Below are 20,618 nucleotides of genomic sequence, written 5' to 3' on the forward strand. Positions count from 1 at the left end.
TGAAATGCTTGATTTGCCTAAAGTTTCAAACAATTAGATGTGAGTAATCCTCAACTATTATGCTAGTCACCATATAACTCCGCAATGCTCAATGGATACCAATTTATGACACTGTTGTTTGTTAATGCATCAAAGACTCACTTTTTGATGTCTTGTTTATGACTCTCTTGGATTTAATTTGAACGGCACCCATGTATCATCCGATGTCTTGGTTTTTAATTGAATAGCGTAATGAGTAATAAATTCACAAAATGAACAGAAATTTTTCGTTTTACCATGAAGTAGGAGGGGTAAGGTATGATTGGGTCCCGTGAAGATGTAGTTCATAGGAGTGTCATGAAAGATGATGCCAGTGGTGTACAGTATATAATAATAATAATAATAATAATAATAATAATAATAATAATAATAATAATAATAATAATAATAATAATAATAATAATAATAATAATACTTTATTGCATCCCAAAAAGGAAATTTTTTGTACAGACGTGTTATAATTTACACAATAAGATAAAAATACAATGGAAATAGGATGTATATATATATAAAAAGGAGCAGCTCTATAACCAGAGCTGCGCTTTATAATATGAATAATTTCAACACTGTAAAATAGTTAAAACTGTCACTATAAATTGAAAATTGAAAAGATTGCAAAACAAATAAATTAATAAATTAATATTTATATTTAAAAAAAGTAAAAATGAGAAATTATTATATAAAATGATTATTGCTTGTTGTTATAAAGCCTAATACTGGACGGCAGAAAAGATTTTCGGTGTCTCTCTGTTTTCGTTGAAATAGAGAAAGGGCGACCACTTCTTTCTGACATAATAATTGATGGTCTTAGTGGATGATACTGGTCATTTAATATTTTAGTTATTTTATTTATACAAAATTTCTCGTATAAAAGATCTACATCGTCAACATCATTTATATAGCGTTTAATGGATTTTTTAATATTTGAATTTATTTTGTTCCTTTCCACTGCTAAGCAATTCCCTCCCCAAGCTGTTATACAAAATGACAAAACACTTTCGATTACTGCTCTATAAAATAATGTGCAGAGGGTTTTATCTATTCTAAACTTAGAGAGTTTTGATAAAAAATATGTACGTCTGCACATCTTATGCCTAATTATTTTTAATTAATATATACATATGCCTTGTGTGGCTATTTTAACCCCTTAATAAAATAGTGATTCTGGTTTTTGTTATCAGATTATAGTTACCCTTTATCATATTATTTTGAGAGCAGAATAATCCGTTCCTGAGAGCAGTAAGAGTATCACAACTTGGACTTTGATTAACCCTCTCGTGTTCAGATTCTTTTTGGGGGAGTAGATAATGAGTTCCCTATATGGCCATGTCAATCATGTAGACATCCTTTGATGATATAAGCCTACCCTTTGATATCTGCAGTCGCCTTTTCGTTTTCTACGGTCACTCATGGCTAAACTCCACCCAGAAATGATTTCATAGGTCCATCCATCACCAAATTTCAAACTTTTGTTCTCGTGAGTTCTTAAGTTTTTTGACCGAAGAACGATTGGCTACTGAGCATCTTGACCCTTCAAAGATTGGTCGTTCTGACAGCTCACGTGTCAACAGCCTTCAACAATGAACTGAATCATCGTTGAAACACTGGAAGACGCTCATGGCATAGTTGCGTCACAATTACCGCGTTGTTGAATAAATTATCCAGGCATGGTTGATAGGTAAAAAAGCCAAACTATGTTCTAGTTACATTTGAAAGAAACAAAGTATATCACCGATCTCGTCTCTTTGAGATATAAAGAATGATATAAAAATCAAGATAATCAGCCGATAAATAAAAAAGTTGCTAAAAAAAGCTAATATCAACAAAAGCAATTTTTAGAATCAAATTTATTCATAAAACCGATTTTTCTGAAACAAAGACCAATGTACATTTTTCAAGCTGATTTCAGCAATGTGACTTTCAAATTCCTCAGAATTATATTTTTTACTTTTAGATTTTAGCTTTTAGGCCTACTCAATAAGGTGTTATATTCCTTGCATAACAATAGCGTAATACATTGACGGGGAGAAGCGTCTTTGTTTCGGCCAGCTGGATAGATAGCCTATGATTGGTCGAAGACTTTGAAATGCTTGATTCACAATTCTACACAAATGGACGGTGGCGTTAGATCAAAGAGGTGTAACAAATTTATTTACCGACTATTTTTCTTGGTGCTAAAATTACAAAGTAATAATTTCGCATCAGAAAAAATAACTCTGAAGTTCCTATCTCTTTATTACAATAAAATTGATACCTCGAATGACAAAATCGACCCACAAATAAGGGAGTTATAAATTATTCATAATGTTTTTTAAAGTTTACAATAATTGTCTTCAAAGTCATTTTTCATCACCAAAGTCGTAATTTTTTACCGATTTTTACCAAACAAAGTGCAATGTCAATGATTTTCACCCGCAAATAAAATAGGATCCAAATCGCAATTTCTGAAACATATTTTCTTTTCTGTCGGCAAATTTATAAAAATCAAAGCTGAAAACATCCTGCGACAGTGACAGGGCTTGTCATTTCATTCACAACGATTGGATTTTACTTACTGAGGCCAGTCTTGACTACCCCGCCCATGAATATTTGGCCATGTCGGTTTTTGTCGGGTTGAATCTTAAAGAGTTAAGCTGTAATTACATTGCCATTACTTGGCTTTTGGTGAAAACGGTAAGATCTGGTGTTTTATGTCAAAGTAAGATCAAATGTCGTCTTTGAAGGGTTCATTTGTATTGCTTTATTAGTTTATTTTTTGTTAAATGAAAAAAAAATAATTTTTTTTTCAACCTCAGCAGTGTTGTTTCCTTTTTTTTTCTGATTGGCATGTGGTTTGCGAATTAGTTTGATGTGCTAACTCACACACACACACACACACAAAACGAGAGAGCTAGGTCTCATTGCTATATTTTGTGTGATGTGGCAGCAAATCAATTTGAGCAGCTTGATATGTTTGATGCCCTCCCAAAAATGATCCGTTTCTAGTGTAACTTAATAAATAAACCAATTCCAGACACAGCTCTAGTACATTAGATGATAAGACCGGAGACTGAGTTGACATTAGGGAAAGTCTCTACCGCAACTACTACTTACCACCACTACAACTACTACTACTAATACTACTACTACTACTACTACTACTACTACTACTACTACTACTACTACTACTACTACTACTACTACTATTACTACTACTATTACTACTACTACTACTACCACTACTACCACCACTACTACCACTACTGCATCTATTATCACCTATTATTGTAATTTCTACCCACCTTTGTCCCTCAAGATTGTCTAGTTGGTAATTTGGGATGTATGGTCCAGGACAAATAGAGCGTGGTAAACATGTCTTTTTTATATTACATCTTTCTTCAAATTTGAAATAGGTGCTCTGCTGGACCTGTACAATGAGCGGAAAAGCATTTACGATACAAATCTCAAGCTTGTTCCCTTCTGTCGGACTTTGGAGGATATTTTTAGACAAGGATTAAAAAGTAAGTTTTATTATTTTTTAAAATCTATAATTCAATGCAGGAATAAAAGGTCTGGGTCAAAAAAAATTGGAAAGATTTTGTTAACAATATAATTGTGATGAGAATATTACATGAATCTCAAATTTCCACTCTTTAGCAGATTTCCACTATTTTTTTTTAAATAGTCATCTGACCAGAGGTATGCCCTCTTCAAAATAAGTGACATTTTAAAGAGAAAATTTAAAAAACATGCCAGAGCAAAGTGAGCTAGGGTGAGGTGAGTTGCTCAAGGCCACACTCCGAGGCGGGTAGTCGAACTGTGGGATGTTGAACATTTGGAAGCCGGATTGTCTAGTTTTCATACTTTCATTTATTGTTGTTGTTAGTTGGCTTGTGGGTAGAATATGTACTCCTTGGAAGCTGCAGAATGTCCCTCTTTTTTGAAAATTCTGATTTGAGACCCATAGTCTTTTACACATAGTTGCACATAGTAGCAGTTTAATGTAGTGGGTCCCATTTGAAATTTATTGGTGAGTAATAAAAGAAGAAAAAAAAAATATTATGTGCCAATATTTGATTTGTAATTATTTTTTTTTTTTCACTTCACAGAAAACCATGGACACTGGTTTACAAAATCAGACTATTGGACAGTCTTTGTCAAATTTGGTGAAAAGTATGTGTTAATTTTTGTTTTACTTTTTAAAATATGTTGTTGATTTGTATGAAAAGCATAATACCTGATATTGCTTTCTTCTTTTACAAGTTAATATAAAATAAAAAGAAAAGAAAAAATTCCCTTTATTCATCCCATAGGGAAAATTTGTCTTTAGGGACTATTTCAAGGGAGGACTGGAATAACCCAGGCATCAGCCACAGTGCAGCGCCGCAAACTGAGCTAGGGCGAGGTGACTCGCTCAAGCCACTTACAGTGCAGTGGGTATTTGAACTAAGTTCCTTTCGGGTACAAAAGCAAAGATTGTACCACTGAGCCACTCTGCCCCAGACAAATTAAAAGTAAAAAAGTAGTCCTTCAGAGCCAATCGGTCCATGGAGCCGGAGTTTATCCCTGTTTTTATAGCGTGAAATGGACAATAGCAGTTGATTGCTATCCTTTGGGTAAGACGCTAGTGTATTGCCAAGTACTTTCCACCAAATCTAACAGACTCAGCTACCCATTCACTGCTGGGTGGACAGGGGGGTCAGAAGAAAATTTCAATTGTACCCGGGATCAATCTCGGTCCCTTTGCGTGGGAAGTGTGAAGTGAGTGCTCTACCAACTGAGCTATTGGGCCTTCTCCCCCCCCCCCCCCTCCCCCCCAAAAAACTAAAAAGACATTTTAAAAGTTTATTATGATTTTTTTTGGTTCAGTTTTATTCGTTTCAAGGCTAACGCTAATGGTTATTTTCCCTTCTTCAAAGCTTTCATTCATTTCGTTCACATTATTTTTGCATAATGTGTCACTTAAGTTTTAAATTACATTAATTAAATCGAGCTTTTCTTTAGCGCAAGATCTACTAAACATGCTCAAAGCGCTTTACAAGGGATCCCTAGCAAACAGCAACACTTAACATGTAGGATAGGACATGACACCTGTTATGTGATATTGTGATATTACAATTTTTTTTTCGGACAGAGACAATGCTGTTAATGGCCAGGTACTCATTTTACACCTGAGTACAGTGACAGAATGTGAGTAAAGAGCCTTTTCCAAAGACTGAACTATGCGCAGAACGAGGCTCAAACCCAGGACCTTCTGATCCGAAAGCGAGTGTCATACCACAAGACCACATAGCTACACAAAGGTTTCCGAGATATTTTATCGTATTTGGAATCGAAAGTTGACCAATGTTGAGTGTGGTCACTGTCTGGATTGATGACAATGAATGCTTAACTCAGGCACTGCAGAGTGTCCTTGGGAAAGGCTTTTTTTCACAGGTATTATCCCATTAGACTGAGGTGTGAATGAGCACCTGGCCGTGGGATATAGTCAGTTCTGGTACAAAAAAAGATCATTTATCAGGCATTTCTTAATGCAATGATTTTACATGGATGGACTTGGAGGAATTGTTGATAAATTTTGAAATGTATTGAGCATTTTGAAATCATGAAAACGTGCTTTATTGATGTGCATGTTTGAGATTTAAAAAAAAAAAAATCACCTTGTAGCTACTGCCCTATGAGATATAATACTGGTGCAGATGGCAATACATTTGCTGCAGAATCTGCGAAACCTGGGGGTCCCACTAGTTCAGTTGGTAGACCTATCGCTTCACACGCATAGGGACCGAGATCGATCCCAGGTGCAGTCGAGATTTTTTTCTGACCCACCTGTCAACCCAGCAGTGATTGGGTAACTGGGCCTGTTAGATCTGGTGGAAAGTACTTTGCGATAGTATAGTCTAGCATCCTATCCAAAGGGTAGCAAGCAATTGCTATTGTCCGTTTTGTGCTATAGAAACTGGAATAAACTATAGCTCCATGGGCCGAATGGCTCTGAAGGACTATGAAACCTATATTTGTGTAATCTTTTTATATCCCCAGGGCAGGACCGGGCTTGTATCATCTCATCAAATATGTTAAAGATAACCACAAGGTTTGTGACAAATTTCTTGTCTCCTATCTGTGACTGAAGTGTGAGCTGTATCTTTCCATTATGTGTGGGTGGGTCTGCGGTACAGTGTCTCGTCTTGTCACAAAAGTCGAGCAGTCTTAAGCATGTCAATAGCTGGTTGGGTGACAGCAGTTGTGGAAAATTTTTATTCCGATGTTGTATCGCTTTACACTCATTACCCCACCTGACTCAGGTGTGAATGGATATCTGGTTATAGGCAGTGATGGATATTGTAAGAGTGTTGATAAGAAAAGGGTGCCTGACAGTTGACTTGTACTCCATGGAATAGAAATATTATTATTCCATATGGCCTGCTGCATAATTTTAAGAGTTCGAGAGTCATTTTTTATGTCAATGGAACAGATATAGAAAACGAAACTGTCAAAAGATAAATGTCAAGAATTGACAATCAGAATTTAAACTAAACAACGTCCCTCCAACCCAAACACATCCGTTCCTAGCATTTTGTCCGGATTACTGAGACATCTGGGTGTGTGGAATCAGTCCCTAAAGTGTGAAAATAAAGAAGAAAAAAATCCATCCCCAGACAACCTGTCTGGATAATGGAGATATCCGGATTGTGTAGTTCCGGATTAGAGAGACGTGACCGTATTTAAATTTGATTTTATCCGAAAAATGGCAAAAGGACAGTAGGAGAATTTGTTGAACACCTCTTCCCAGAGTCTTATAAGCATACACTGTAATAGTAAGTATGTAAGTAAGTAAGTAAGTAAGTAAGTACAGTAGAACATGAAAGTAACGTACTCGGAAATAGCGAGAACTCGGAAATAGCGAGTAAAATCTAAATCCCCGTTTTTTTCCTCTCATTTGAGTCAATAAAATTAGCATGAAAGTAGCGAGTATGAAAAAGAGGTCAACTCGGAAATAACGAGCATTTCCTGCCCCAGCCTAGGACTTCGAACGAAGTAAAGCAATAGACTAGGGCGATTTAAATATTTTTAGCCAAGCTTCTTTCCTTTTCTTATTTTTCGTTACGAATAATATTACCTGTATTCTCTATGGTAGTAGGCCCCCTTGTACATAGTAGGCGAAACAAATTTGGTTGGGTGTTCGTGTGCGTGTGTGTATTGGGGGTGGGGGTCAATTATTCACCCAATGTGGTGCCACGTGACGCGCGAGGTAAGCACTGGCAGCCAACATGTCAACATGTCTCACTTAGCAGCATCGGTCAGCGAGTAGCATTCGTTAACGAATGACACGATCAGCGAGAGAGGGGAGCGTGGAACCATCATTTCAGTCGGTCAGTGATTGAGTGATGCGCTTGCTTGCCTCATCAAACATGCCTAGTGCATGCAAACACTCGAACGCACACACACACACACACACACACACACACACACACACACATGAAATCTTGATGGAAATGGAAGGGATGGATTTTAGGGGTGGATCAACTTCAACCCGAGGCCGTCATTACGTAGTTAACGAAGGCCGTGTTCAACCCCGCCCCCACCCCACTTTATCCACACACAGTCATTTGCACACACGCGCGGCACACATACACACACACACACATTGTCTTTCCATATTTTTGTACGGCCGAGTGACCTTTCCTGGCAACTCGGGAATAGCGAGAACTCGGAAATAGGGAGTAATCGGGAGTGGACCCGTCGAACTCGCTATTTCCGAGTTCTACTGTAGTCCTTCAGAGCCATTTAGTCCATGGAGCCAGAGTTGATCTCGGTTTCTATAGCATGAAATGGACAATAACAATTGCTTGCTATCATTTAGATAGGACACTAGTCTATTGCAAAGTACTTTCCGCCAAATCTAATAGACTGAGCTACTCATTTACTGCTGGGTGGACAGGGGGTCAGAAAAAAAATCTCGACTCCACCTGGGATCGATCTCAGTCCCTTTGCGTGTGAATTGAGTGCTCTACCAACAGAGCTATCGGGACACAGTGTAATAGTAAAGGGATGGAAATAGATGTTTTCTGATAAGGTTAAACTCAATCTTAATTTTGTTGTCTTTTATTTTGACTCAGCAAGCTGAGCAAGACCAATGAAAAAGAATTGTATTAAATTACTAATTAAACCACCAAAAGAAAGCTGGAATTTATGGCAAGATGTGGGAAATTTTATTTCAATTCCAGAATAAAATATCACATGCTTATGAAAATTTAATGTGTTGTATATTTCATATTGATTAGAACGCCCCTCTCTTCCTTTAGATTTAAAATTTCACCCATACAATTTCAATTTACAGACAACAACAGATCAGGGAAGAGGACGTCTCTTCATCAGAGCCTGTCTAGTTAAAAAAGATTTCACTATGCTGATTCACAAACTCCGTGAAGATGTCAACTTTCTTGGGGTGAGTAGTTTTTTTTCCCCTTTTATTCGCTACCACTTTGTGAAATCTTAAGCTTGATATTTTACATTGTGTTATATCCATTTAATGTGCACAAAGCACTTTACAACGGTTCTCAAGCTAACAGCATTAGTTAGTATGTAGGACACTACCGGAAGACTCCATTACAATTTTTGACACAGACAACACTGTTATCTATATCTAGTTGTTTATCAGCTGCCAATATCTGATAGGGCCAAAAAGTTTGTATGTCACACCTTCTACTTTTTCAGTTCCAAAATCCTTGGATTTGTGTAAGCAGAGCTGCCAACCTACCGCAAAAATGCGGAATTGTACGCATTTTCAGCGATTGTACGCTTGTACGCATTTCCCCCAAGATTGTACCCATTTTCAGTGTACGGAGTCTCTTCAGTTTTCTTTAGTTGTTATTCATATTATTACACTGTAAGTAACTCAGACCTGCCCACTTGAACATTTAAGCATTCGTAGTTTTTAGGAGATAAACATTTTAGCCGCTATAGTTAAATTTACAGATCAACAATTTACATTCACAGTGATTAGCTAACCCTCCAAAATCCTTAAAATTATATAGTCTGGCAACCACTTTCATTTTTAATAAGTTTTAATGACTTAGAAAAATCCTCATAAAGTTCTGAAATTGGAGCCAAAATTTCATAATTTTCCGAATTTTGTGTAGTATTTGGCAAGTCGGATATGACCTGCCCTTAGAAGGACTAACAATGATTAGGTTACATATTGAATCATAAGGTGGCATAACTATTTTAGTAGCGAGTGTGTTTAGGCAGATTATTAGCATTACGGGACATTAAATAGCGAGGATGGATGATCTTTCTTGATGATAGACCAGAGAATATGACGTCATCACTTTGAAACTAGAAGAAGATCACAAGGTATTTATCCAGTCTTCAGGAAGAGTGATTTTACACTTGCAATGAGATAGGGACCAGTTTTTTTTACATCGCGCTTTTGTTCCCTATCAGCTATTTCCACAATTTTGATTTTCCTTGCTCCTCACCCCAACCCCTGCTACTCTGATAAACTGACTCCTCATCTTTCGGATATTGATGGTGATTCCAATCAACATGCACATAATGCCTTTTAAAAAAAGGAAGAAAAAATCAATGTGCACTTTTATGCGGCGTAGATGAAAGACTGTGGTTTTCTGATATTATGACGTCGCTGACCAAAGAGCCTTTTTAATGTTAGATATATTCCATTTTAATAATATTTACATTTCCTCCTTTTTTACGTGCGACTATGTGGTCTAGTGGTCTGACACTCACTTTCGTTAGGAAGGTCCTGGATTCAAGCCTCCTTGGAAAAGGCTGTTTACTCAAATTATCTCACGTACTCAGGTGTAAAATGAGTACCTGGCTTTTAACAGCATTGTCTCTGTCGGAAAAAAATTGTAATATCGCCTAACAGGCGTCATGTCTCATTCTCCATGTTATGTTTTGCTGTTGTTAGGGACTCATAAAGTGCTTTGAGCATGTTTAGTGGATATTGCGCTATATAAAAGCTCAAGTTTTTTTTTGGACTAATTTTTGGGAAGTTTTCCTCCTTTAAAAAAAATTTGCCACTGGCAGCTTTATTATAGGCTAAGGATCTTATTATTAAAATGCAAAGCTTGGAGGGAAGCATGGCTCAGCGATACTGTCTTTGCTCTGCACCCGAAAAGTACCGAGTTCGATCACCTGCTGCGGCGCTGTGTGGCCTTGAGTAAGTCACCTCGCCCCCAGCTCAATTGCGGCTGACACCTGGGTTATTCCAGTCTTCCCTTGGAATAGACCCTAGAGACAAATTTCATCAGTTGTTTAAATCGCTTAATCTGAATAAAATTATATAATCTCATCATGTCAAAGGCAAATAAAATTTTATTTTTATGTGATTTCTTTTAAATTGGATTTAAATTGTTTTCTATGTCCTTTCATTTTCAATCCCCCCCCCCACCCCTTTCATTCCATTAAACAGATGTGGTATGATCCAAAAAATTCAATACTCAACGATGATATTTTATGTGGTAAGGAGTTTGATTTATGCCATTTTCTTGTTGTTGAAATGAATTTGGGCAATGATTTTAATAGTAATAATAATAATAGAATAATAATAATAATAATATATAATATATTATATAATATGTATAATAAATATAAAATAATATTTATAAATAATTAAAAATTAAATAATTGATTACATCCATAATTCATATATGAACATTTAATTGATTAGCCTTATACAATTTATGTAAACAATTATGAATTCTATCGTGATATTTTCTGGGTCCTGATTGCTCAGTTGATAAAGCACTTCGGTTCACAAACAAAGGGGTAAAGATTTATCCTAGGTAAAGTCGCTGTTTATTTCTGACCCCTCTATCCACTCAATAGTGATTGGGTAGCTGGGTCTATTAGATTTGGCAGAGTGTACCCTGCATAGACTAGCATCCTATTCAAAGGTTAGCAAGCAATTGTTATTGTCCGTTTCATGCTATAGAAACTGGGATAAACTCTGGCTCCATGGGCCGAATGGCTTCGAAAGACTACTTTCTCTGTGTTTGGAATTTGATACAGATTGTGAATCGACAGTTCACAACGTTGGCTGACAAATGACAATTGTCTCCAAAGTGTCGTCTACTTAATTCAAGTTGATTCTTTTCCGGCTTGAAAGATTTCATTTTTTATTTTATTTGAATTTAGTCAATTCTGACAACACTTTAATCTTGACTGTTTATAATGCCGATAGTGCTAAAGTGTCACAACAACAGAGGTTCCAACTATGGCACAATTTACTAATTTTTAACTTGAATATGGTGCCAATGTGAAAAATACAAAAATTATTTGAGAATTATTTTGTATTTTTGTTGAGCTGCCATTGTCTTTGTATTAATATGAGGTTAAGAGTACTTATACTGACTCACAACACTGGGAATAATGTTCACTTTTACTCTTGAAATGGGGATTGCGCTGGTTTACACATTTTTGGGTGGAAGTTACACATTTTGGATTCTAAAGGTTGGCACCTCTACAACACATTGTTGTATTGGTCAATAAAATTTAATAAGGATAATCCAGTGTGGTATGACACTTGCTTTCGGATCGGAAGGTCCTGGATTTGAGCCTTGCTTGGTGCATAGTTGAGTCCTTGGAGAAGGCTCTTTACTCGCATTCTCTCACCATACTCGGGTGTAAAATGAGTACCTGTCCGTTAACAGCGTTGTCTGTCTGAAAAAATTGTAACATCGCCTAACACGCATCATGTTCCGTCGTAAATGTTAAATGTGGCTGTTGGCCAAGGACCCCCTATAAAGCGCTTTGAGCACATTAAGTGGATATTGTGCTATGTTAAAGCTCAATTTTTAAAAAGAAATTTTTTTTTTCCAGTATTCTCAGAGTAACACAGTCTATCTGGACTGTTACCATCTAAGGCTGTGGTTACTAAAACCAACATTTTATTTCAATTTCAGAAATTCTCATGTCCCTTTTAGCGGAGGTTGAGAGAATTCCATTCAGCCTGTACCTGAAGAATGCCAGTTTCCTAGATGAGACTTGGGCAATGGCTGTGAGTATCACTTTTTTATATTTTGGTTACGGTTGATGAAATTTGAAAATATGATTTTTAAATAAATAAAATAAATAAAATTCCCTTTATTCATCCCATAGGGGAAATTTGTCTCTAGGGTCTATTCCAAGGGAAGACTGGAATAACCCAGGGTCAGCCACAGTGCAGCGCCGCAAATTTAGCCAGGGCGAGATGACTTGCTCAAAGCCGCACAGCACAGTGTTGGGTGATCAAACTTGGTACCTTTCGGTACAAAGCAAAGACTGTACAGCTGAGCCACGCTGCCCCTTAGCACTTCCATATCCCTCCCTCTTTCGTTTTTATGTAAAAATTACCTTGAATTGAGATAAGTTATATAAAAACCTCTACAGCTTAAGTACTTTGGTTTTATTGGAAAACCATACACATTTTTAAATGATTCTTTTGAAATATGCTCAGAATTAGGTCGATTTTTACTTTTACCGTAACAGTAACATATTTTAAAATAATTTTTTCCCATAGATGTATATATTGTATGAAACTTTATTTGCCTAACATTATTTACAGTTTACATTGTTGAGTCATGTCGCCATATTGTTTGTTTGTGAACTAAAATATCCTGTTTTCTTTCCAGGAATACAAAGATTATGAGTTTGTTCCTTGTGATATTTTAGGAGTCCATATAACGTAAGTTTGCTCACATTGCTGTATCAGAGAAAGAGAGTTCAATTTGTATTGGTTTAGGAGGCAGACTCAAAGTCAGCAGAAATAATATTGGCTTGTACAATAATGATTAATAAATATATAAATATGAACATGTATGTAGCACATTTCCAAGGATTTACCATACTCAATGCATTTTGTGTTACCTATTATTTATGAATTTGTAGTGTCTTACAGCACTTTATAGATTCTGCGCGCTGTATAAATTAATTATTACACTTTACATTACTTTTTAAAATTGAAATGAAAATTTTTTTGTTACTAATGTATTTCACAGATCGTTGAATAATCATTTGATTGTAACTGATATCGACCCTGAGAGTGTGGCTGCAGAGGATGTAAGTTTTCACACATTTTATATAGACCTGTAAATTCTCAGTCAATTAACTGAAATCAGTCAATTTGTCAAATTCAAATATTTAAAAAAAGGAAAGAAAGAAATAAATAAATAAAAAAAGAAAGAATTCACAAATCGTAGTCCATGACCGTAAAGTAATTAGGAGTGTTCCACAGCGCTACGCATAGCTCATGGGGACCGTTTATATTAACGATGTATATATTGCCAAGACTAAGCGACGCTTTTTATAAAAGGCGTGTCTGAACACTTCCCTGGTCTTTTCACACATCCTTCGTTAAATTATTTTTTCACTTTCCAAACTCGTCGTGATCCCAACTGTAGCCAATTTTAACTGAGCCACCGAGCGATAAATTTCACTGTTTCATCTAAGCCAAAATTGACCACATTTACCTGGCGAGTCTCAAAACTATGATAAAGTAAATTGCGAATGCCGGAAGTCCGTTATGTAGACACCTTCAAATCGAAAGTTAGGATAGATTGCTACAAGCACATTTCGATTGCCTCACGTTGTAAACAAACTGGTTGACCGTTTCTTCACTGATTGAGTACCTGATTATAAGGAACAATGGTAAGTAGCTTAATTAATTCCAGTGCAAATCAGGACGTTTTCTGCCATTGTTTTGCTCAAGCCCAAGCGAGCTTGCTGTTTTGTGGCGATTTACCTTCATTTCGGTTCTTTGAATCTGCCAAAGTTTCTTCTTGATAATTCACTTCTACTTAATAATTCAGTGTATTGGCCTGAAGTCATATTTATTTAAGTTTTTTTTCTTCTGTCATTTACTGATTGAAAATCAAGTTTGCTCATTGCTACATTATTCTAATGTTCTCACAATGGCTGAGCTGTTCGTGGATCGCAGTTCAGACCTGTCGAGCATCGATAAAGATGTGAGGAATAAATTCAATTGGTCATGACACTAGAAGTTAAAGATGATAATGGTGATTATTTTTCTGACTATGTCAAAAAAATTCCAGAGGCAGGAATATGACTTTGATGAAGTCATCTTTACCTATATGAATGACATGCTTATTTAGCATTCCTTCTACATCAAATTATGGCAGTCATACTTCCAGTAAGAAATAACACCCACTATTTTAATATATTTTATTTATCACTCTGCTCTCCAATGATGCCCTTATTTTTAAAAAATAATTGAATCTTCAGTTTGTCGAAGAGTTTCAGTCAATTTTTATAGAGCTCATTTACAGGTCTACATAATAACAAGAAATGAAGTGAGTAGGAAAGTGCCAGAAGACAACAGAGAATGAAAACTTCACGGCGCGATGGGGGCTCGAACCCGCGACCTTACTGGTACGACAACTCCGCCTGGCCGAGGAGGTCGTGACTCTACCGTATGAGCTATCCATGACCACGACATATTGCAATAACGATTTGCTATTGCATGTTGAGTGATAAAAAAATATATTTATGGGTTAGTTGGATGTGGCGTTTTAGGAAAAATCTTGAAAATGGCCAGTAAGAAGAGAGTTAAACGTGTATTACAAGAATATCTTTATGTTGCTATAATTGTTTTTTTTATTTATTCAATTGCATCCCCTATGTTATGTTTATTAATCATCATTTAAGTTAAATTTTTCATGACGTGCTTTCGCACATTCTACTCTCTCTGTATGGAACACCTTTTCAGCAGACATCACACACCGTAATTCTCTGTCCTCCTTTAACGCCTCTTTCAAGACAGAGTACTTCCTTTCAGTGTTCTGTGAGAGATTTTATTGATATTATTGATTGATATACTTGACTGCATGTGCATATATGTATAATCGCTTCCGAGCAGCGGGTGGTTGGATGGGAGCATCACCCTTGAATCATATACCTATGATGTTCGCATGGGTGTACGATCCGATAGTGATGTCGTTTCTTCTTCTCTTTACTAGCCTATCCTGCTTCTTTGGTTTGTGATTGTATTTTTGACAGGGGATATTTTTTTTTCTGTAAATCTTCTGCCTGTTTGTTCTTGGTTATTTATAATTTAGCTTATGATATCTTTAGGTTATGATTTTGATTTACATTTGTACTATTTTTGTTAGATTGCTTGTTTTTTTGTTTCAGCGGTCTCTCATATAACCTCAATTGTGTTGGAAGAGACCTAAAGCAACAAACAAACAAAAAAGCTTCCGAGCACTTTTGATGGAAAGAGGCTCTGTAGAAATTACGCATTATTATTATTATTATTATTATTATTATTATTATTATTATTATTATTATTATTATTATTATTATTATTATTATTATTATTATTATTATTTAAAGCATATATAAGATGGTAATATAAAAGTATTTGTAAATTTGTTGTGTTGTCTAAAATAAGACATTCTTTTATAATTGAACTGTCAGGGTAAAGTGTGTGTAGGTGACGTCATGGATGAGCTGTACACAGAAAGTTTGAGAGGGGCCAAAAGAGGAAAGGTACGTTGGATGCAATATACTATTATCTAATCCCTTAAATAGCTTTTTAATGGATAAAAGAATCTGATGGTCTCTAGTCTCTCAGATGTTTGTTATTGTTCTTAAATAAACAAAAAAAAAAAAGAGTAGACCTTCAGAGCCATAAGACTCATGGAGCCAGAGTTTATCCTGGTCTCTACAGCAAGAAACGGACAATAGCAATTGCTTGCCACCCTTTGGTTAGGACGCTAGTCTATCGCAAAGTACTTTCCGCTAGGTCTAAGAGACCCAGCCACCCATTCACTGCCAGGTGGACAGGGGGGCGGGGCTCAGAAAAAAATTTCGACTGCACCTGGGATCGATCTTGGTCCCTTTGCGTATGAAGCAAGTGCTCTACCAACTGGACCCCCATCTTAAATAAATAAATAAATAAATAAATAAATAAATAAATTCCCTTTATTTGTTACATGGGGGAAATTAGGATCTGTTCCAAGGGAAGACTGGAATAACCTAGCTGTCAGCGGCAGTGCAGCACCACAAACTGAACTAGAGCGAGGTGACTTGCTCAAGGCCACACAGTGCAGCAGGTATTCGAACGCGTTACCTTTCGGGTAGGAAGCAAAGACCTACCGCTGAGCCACGGTGCCCCATAATAAGTGCTAGATTCTGATGGTGGTTTATAATTCATGATTATGGTTTATATATCATATATAATTATGTGGTTCATGATGTAATCGTATGTGTGTCCTGCCTGTGGAATATGTCTTGGAGAATAGACATTGATTTCTATTATTTGTTGAATAAAAGATATTATTCTACCCCTCTCCCTAAATAGTAGCGCGTAATGATATCATGTTTGTAATAATAATTTGTGATGTCAGATTATTCAATCGTTAATTACACTTTTAAAAATTTGATTCTTTTAAAAAGAAGTATCATTTCAGTGGTTTTGAAGATGTCTTTTATTCAAAGATGACGAAATAGGAATCGATTGAGGGGTAGAATAAAAGATTTCTTACAATCTTGCACTTTGGAATTTGAACTTTGTTCTCAACGTGCACTTGCAAGCTCAGACAGGGGTTGGGCACACATCCAGTTTTCCAAAAAGCAAGAGTGTAAGAATCGTTTGCAAAACGATTATAGAGACATCAAATGACTTAAGTTTGTTTAGAACTGAATAGGTATTTGGTTATGAGTTTACTTGAAATTCTTTTATTCTTTGTTTTTTTGTTTTTTCAAGGTACGTGATCTTCTGGCAATGTACAAAGGGATGCCTGTTTACGTCAGCTTTGTAAAGGTACGAATACACTTTTTTTTCATTATTAGGTTATTTCATCTCTTCTGCTGTGTATTTTTATACTCTGTATTGCATTTGATAGAAAGATTAATCGCCCAAATAGAAGTACGGCTATGAGGTCTTGTGGTAAGACACTCGCCTGTGGATCAAGAGGTCTGGGTTCAAGTCCCACTGTACCTTGCATAGTTGAATCCTTGGAAGAGACTCATAACGCATTCTTTCACTGTACACAGGTGTAAAATGAGTACCTGGCTGTTAACAGCATTGTCTCTGTCGGTAAAAATAAATTGTTGTATTGCCTTATAGTCGTCATGTCTCGTCCTTCATGTTAAATGTTGCTGCTGTTGGCTAGGGACCCCTTGTAAAATGTTTTGAGCAGGTTGAACCAGGGACCTAATGGTCTGAAGGCGAGTGTCTTACCACAAGTCCACAAAGCCACTCTGAAACAGCTAAAAAAATGCATTTCTTCATTAGAATTTTAAAAACTTATTATTTAATCCATTCAAATTGACAGGCACGTCTGCCCACCGGAGAGATGTATCGCCCAATCACCAATCTGATCAACCAGTTGAACATTGACCTGTCCGCATCGGCACAACAAAACAGCAACTCTCTGACACGGAAACCAGCGCACGCTTTGTTGCCAGAGGAAGAACAGGATGAAATACCAGTACATCATCCAGATGGAAAGTAAGTGGAAATATAACATAAATAATACAGACCTGCCAACCTCTCTCCCCCCCCCCCCCCTGATTTTATCAGGAAATTCTTGATTTTTTTTGTTCTCATTCCTGATTTCCCTATTTTTTATGATAATTTCCCCATTTTCATTGTATTTTAATATTCCAGAAAATACGACACTACCACCACCACAACCACCACCACCATTATCATCATCAAACAACAACAATGACAACACCATCATCATCATCATTTATCACCACTGCAACCATCATAATCCCATCTTCATGTAAATCTCAGATTTGCCCAAAATTTATCCCGAATTTTGTCTCTCGGAATTTGGACAATCTGATTAAGCAATAATTTCCTTTCCCTTCTGCAGTTTGAGGTCACATATCCTCCATACCAGCCAAAGGAAAATCATCGCTTTCATTATGATGTTACCAAAAAATTTTCAAAACCTCACAAATTATAAAGACATTTTTTTGGGGGTTAAAGTGTTGTAGAGCTCATTTTGTTGAACAATATTATGTATAGAATGTACTCGTTTCTTTTCTGTTGAAGCAAGAAAAATATGTTTTTGTCTTGGGTGGGTGTGAAGTTTTGGAGAAAATTCTGAATATGGCTGGTATGGAGAGGGTTAATTTAACGAGTTTGGCTCATTTGATTATTACAGTTTTTATTTCCATCATTACACAGGGAAGAGCTGGCCCAGTGGTTAAGGCATTACACTGAGATATGAAGTGAGTAGAAAAGTGCCAGAAGACAATAGAGAATAAAATTTTTTTCGCGGCGGTGGTGGGGTTTGAACCTGCGACTTTATTGGTACGACAACTCCGCCTGGCAGGTGAGAGCGTGGCTCTACCGTGTGAGCTATCCACGAACACAAAATATTCGTTTCAAACTCAAAGTCATTTCTAGATCCCTCTCTCACCCACTTCTTGAGATCGCCGATTCGTTCACCACCATCGCGAAATAATTTTGACCAGCAGTTAAGCTCAATAGCCAATATTCTCATCACAAACATATAACATAGAACGATTGAGACATGAGTATGCTCCGGTGTATGGGGTGAATTTTAAATTCAGAAAAGTGAGTGGAGCAGGCACTTATGTTGGTAACAACAAGATATGAAGTGAGTAGAAAAGTGCCAGAAGACAATAGAGAATAAAATTTTATTTTATCTAGAAATGACTTTGGGTTTGAAACGAATATTTTGTGTTCGTGGATAGCTCACACGGTAGAGCCACGCTCTCACCTGCCAGGCGGAGTTGTCGTACCAATAAGGTCGCAGGTTCAAACCCCACCACTGCCGCGAAAAAATTTTTTATTCTCTATTGTCTTCTGGCACTTTTCTACTCACTTCATATCTTGTTGTTACCAACATAAGTGCCTGCTCCACTCACTTTTCTGAATTTAAAATTCACCCCATACACCGGAGCATACTCAATGTCTCAATCGTTTCTATGTTATATGTTTGTGATGAGAATATTGGCTATTGAGCTTAACTGCTGGTCAAAATTATTTCGCGATGGTGGTGAACGAATCGGCGATCTCAAGAAGTGGGTGAGAGAGGGATCTAGAAATGACTTTGAGTTTGAAACGAATATTTTGTGTTCGTGGATAGCTCACACGGTAGAGCCACGCTCTCACCTGCCAGGCGGAGTTGTCGTACCAATAAGGTCGCCGGTTCAAACCCCACCACCGCCGCGAAAAATTTTTTTATTCTCTATTGTCTTCTGGCACTTTTCTACTCACTTCATATCTTGTTGTTACCAACATAAGTGCCTGCTCCACTCACTTTTCTGAATTTAAAATTCACCCCATACACCGGAGCATACTCAATGTCTCAATCGTTTCTATGTTATATGTTTGTGATGAGAATATTGGCTATTGAGCTTAACTGCTGGTCAAAATTATTTCGCGATGGTGGTGAACGAATCGGCGATCTCAAGAAGTGGGTGAGAGAGGGATCTAGAAATGACTTTGAGTTTGAAACGAATATTTTGTGTTCGTGGATAGCTCACACGGTAGAACCACGCTCTCACCTGCCAGGCGGAGTTGTCGTACCAATAAGGTCGCAGGTTCAAACCCCACCACCGCCGCGAAAAAATTTTTTATTCTCTATTGTCTTCTGGCACTTTTCTACTCACTTCATATCTTGTTGTTACCAACATAAGTGCCTGCTCCACTCACTTTTCTGAATTTAAAATTCACCCCATACACCGGAGCATACTCAATGTCTCAATCGTTTCTATGTTATATGTTTGTGATGAGAATATTGGCTATTGAGCTTAACTGCTGGTCAAAATTATTTCGCGATGGTGGTGAACGAATCGGCGATCTCAAGAAGTGGGTGAGAGAGGGATCTAGAAATGACTTTGAGTTTGAAACGAATATTTTGTGTTCGTGGATAGCTCACACGGTAGAGCCACGCTCTCACCTGCCAGGCGGAGTTGTCGTACCAATAAGGTCGCAGGTTCAAACCCCACCACCGCCGCGAAAAAAATTTTTTATTCTCTATTGTCTTCTGGCACTTTTCTACTCACTTCATATCTTGTTGTTACCAACATAAGTGCCTGCTCCACTCACTTTTCTGAATTTAAAATTCACCCCATACACCGGAGCATACTCAATGTCTCAATCGTTTCTATGTTATATGTTTGTGATGAGAATATTGGCTATTGAGCTTAACTGCTGGTCAAAATTATTTCGCGATGGTGGTGAACGAATCGGCGATCTCAAGAAGTGGGTGAGAGAGGGATCTAGAAATGACTTTGAGTTTGAAACGAATATTTTGTGTTCGTGGATAGCTCACACGGTAGAGCCACGCTCTCACCTGCCAGGCGGAGTTGTCGTACCAATAAGGTCGCAGGTTCAAACCCCACCACCGCCGCGAAAAAATTTTTTTATTCTCTATTGTCTTCTGGCACTTTTCTACTCACTTCATATCTTGTTGTTACCAACATAAGTGCCTGCTCCACTCACTTTTCTGAATTTAAAATTCACCCCATACACGGAGCATACTCAATGTCTCAATCGTTTCTATGTTATATGTTTGTGATGAGAATATTGGCTATTGAGCTTAACTGCTGGTCAAAATTATTTCGCGATGGTGGTGAACGAATCG

The 20,618-nt window shown here is 37.0% G+C and overlaps 1 protein-coding gene across 1 annotated transcript in view; it reads left to right on the top strand.

The window, feature by feature from the left end:
* Positions 1-20,618, top strand: part of LOC144973481 (uncharacterized) — a 36,021-nt gene that overhangs the window by 806 nt on the left and 14,597 nt on the right. Inside the window, exons 2-12 of the mRNA XM_078915961.1 lie at positions 3,432-3,539; positions 4,128-4,191; positions 6,061-6,112; positions 8,360-8,467; positions 10,457-10,505; positions 11,949-12,043; positions 12,657-12,709; positions 13,023-13,083; positions 15,460-15,531; positions 16,751-16,807; positions 17,322-17,497. Coding sequence (XP_078772087.1) covers positions 3,432-3,539; positions 4,128-4,191; positions 6,061-6,112; positions 8,360-8,467; positions 10,457-10,505; positions 11,949-12,043; positions 12,657-12,709; positions 13,023-13,083; positions 15,460-15,531; positions 16,751-16,807; positions 17,322-17,497 — 895 coding nt within the window. The remainder of the gene's footprint in view (positions 1-3,431; positions 3,540-4,127; positions 4,192-6,060; positions 6,113-8,359; positions 8,468-10,456; positions 10,506-11,948; positions 12,044-12,656; positions 12,710-13,022; positions 13,084-15,459; positions 15,532-16,750; positions 16,808-17,321; positions 17,498-20,618) is intronic.

The sequence above is a fragment of the Berghia stephanieae genome, chromosome 5 (genome assembly GCF_034508935.2).
Source record: "Berghia stephanieae isolate SIO BIC M18660-M18661 chromosome 5, UCSD_Bste_1.3, whole genome shotgun sequence".
NCBI classification, from domain to species: Eukaryota; Metazoa; Mollusca; class Gastropoda; order Nudibranchia; family Aeolidiidae; genus Berghia; species Berghia stephanieae.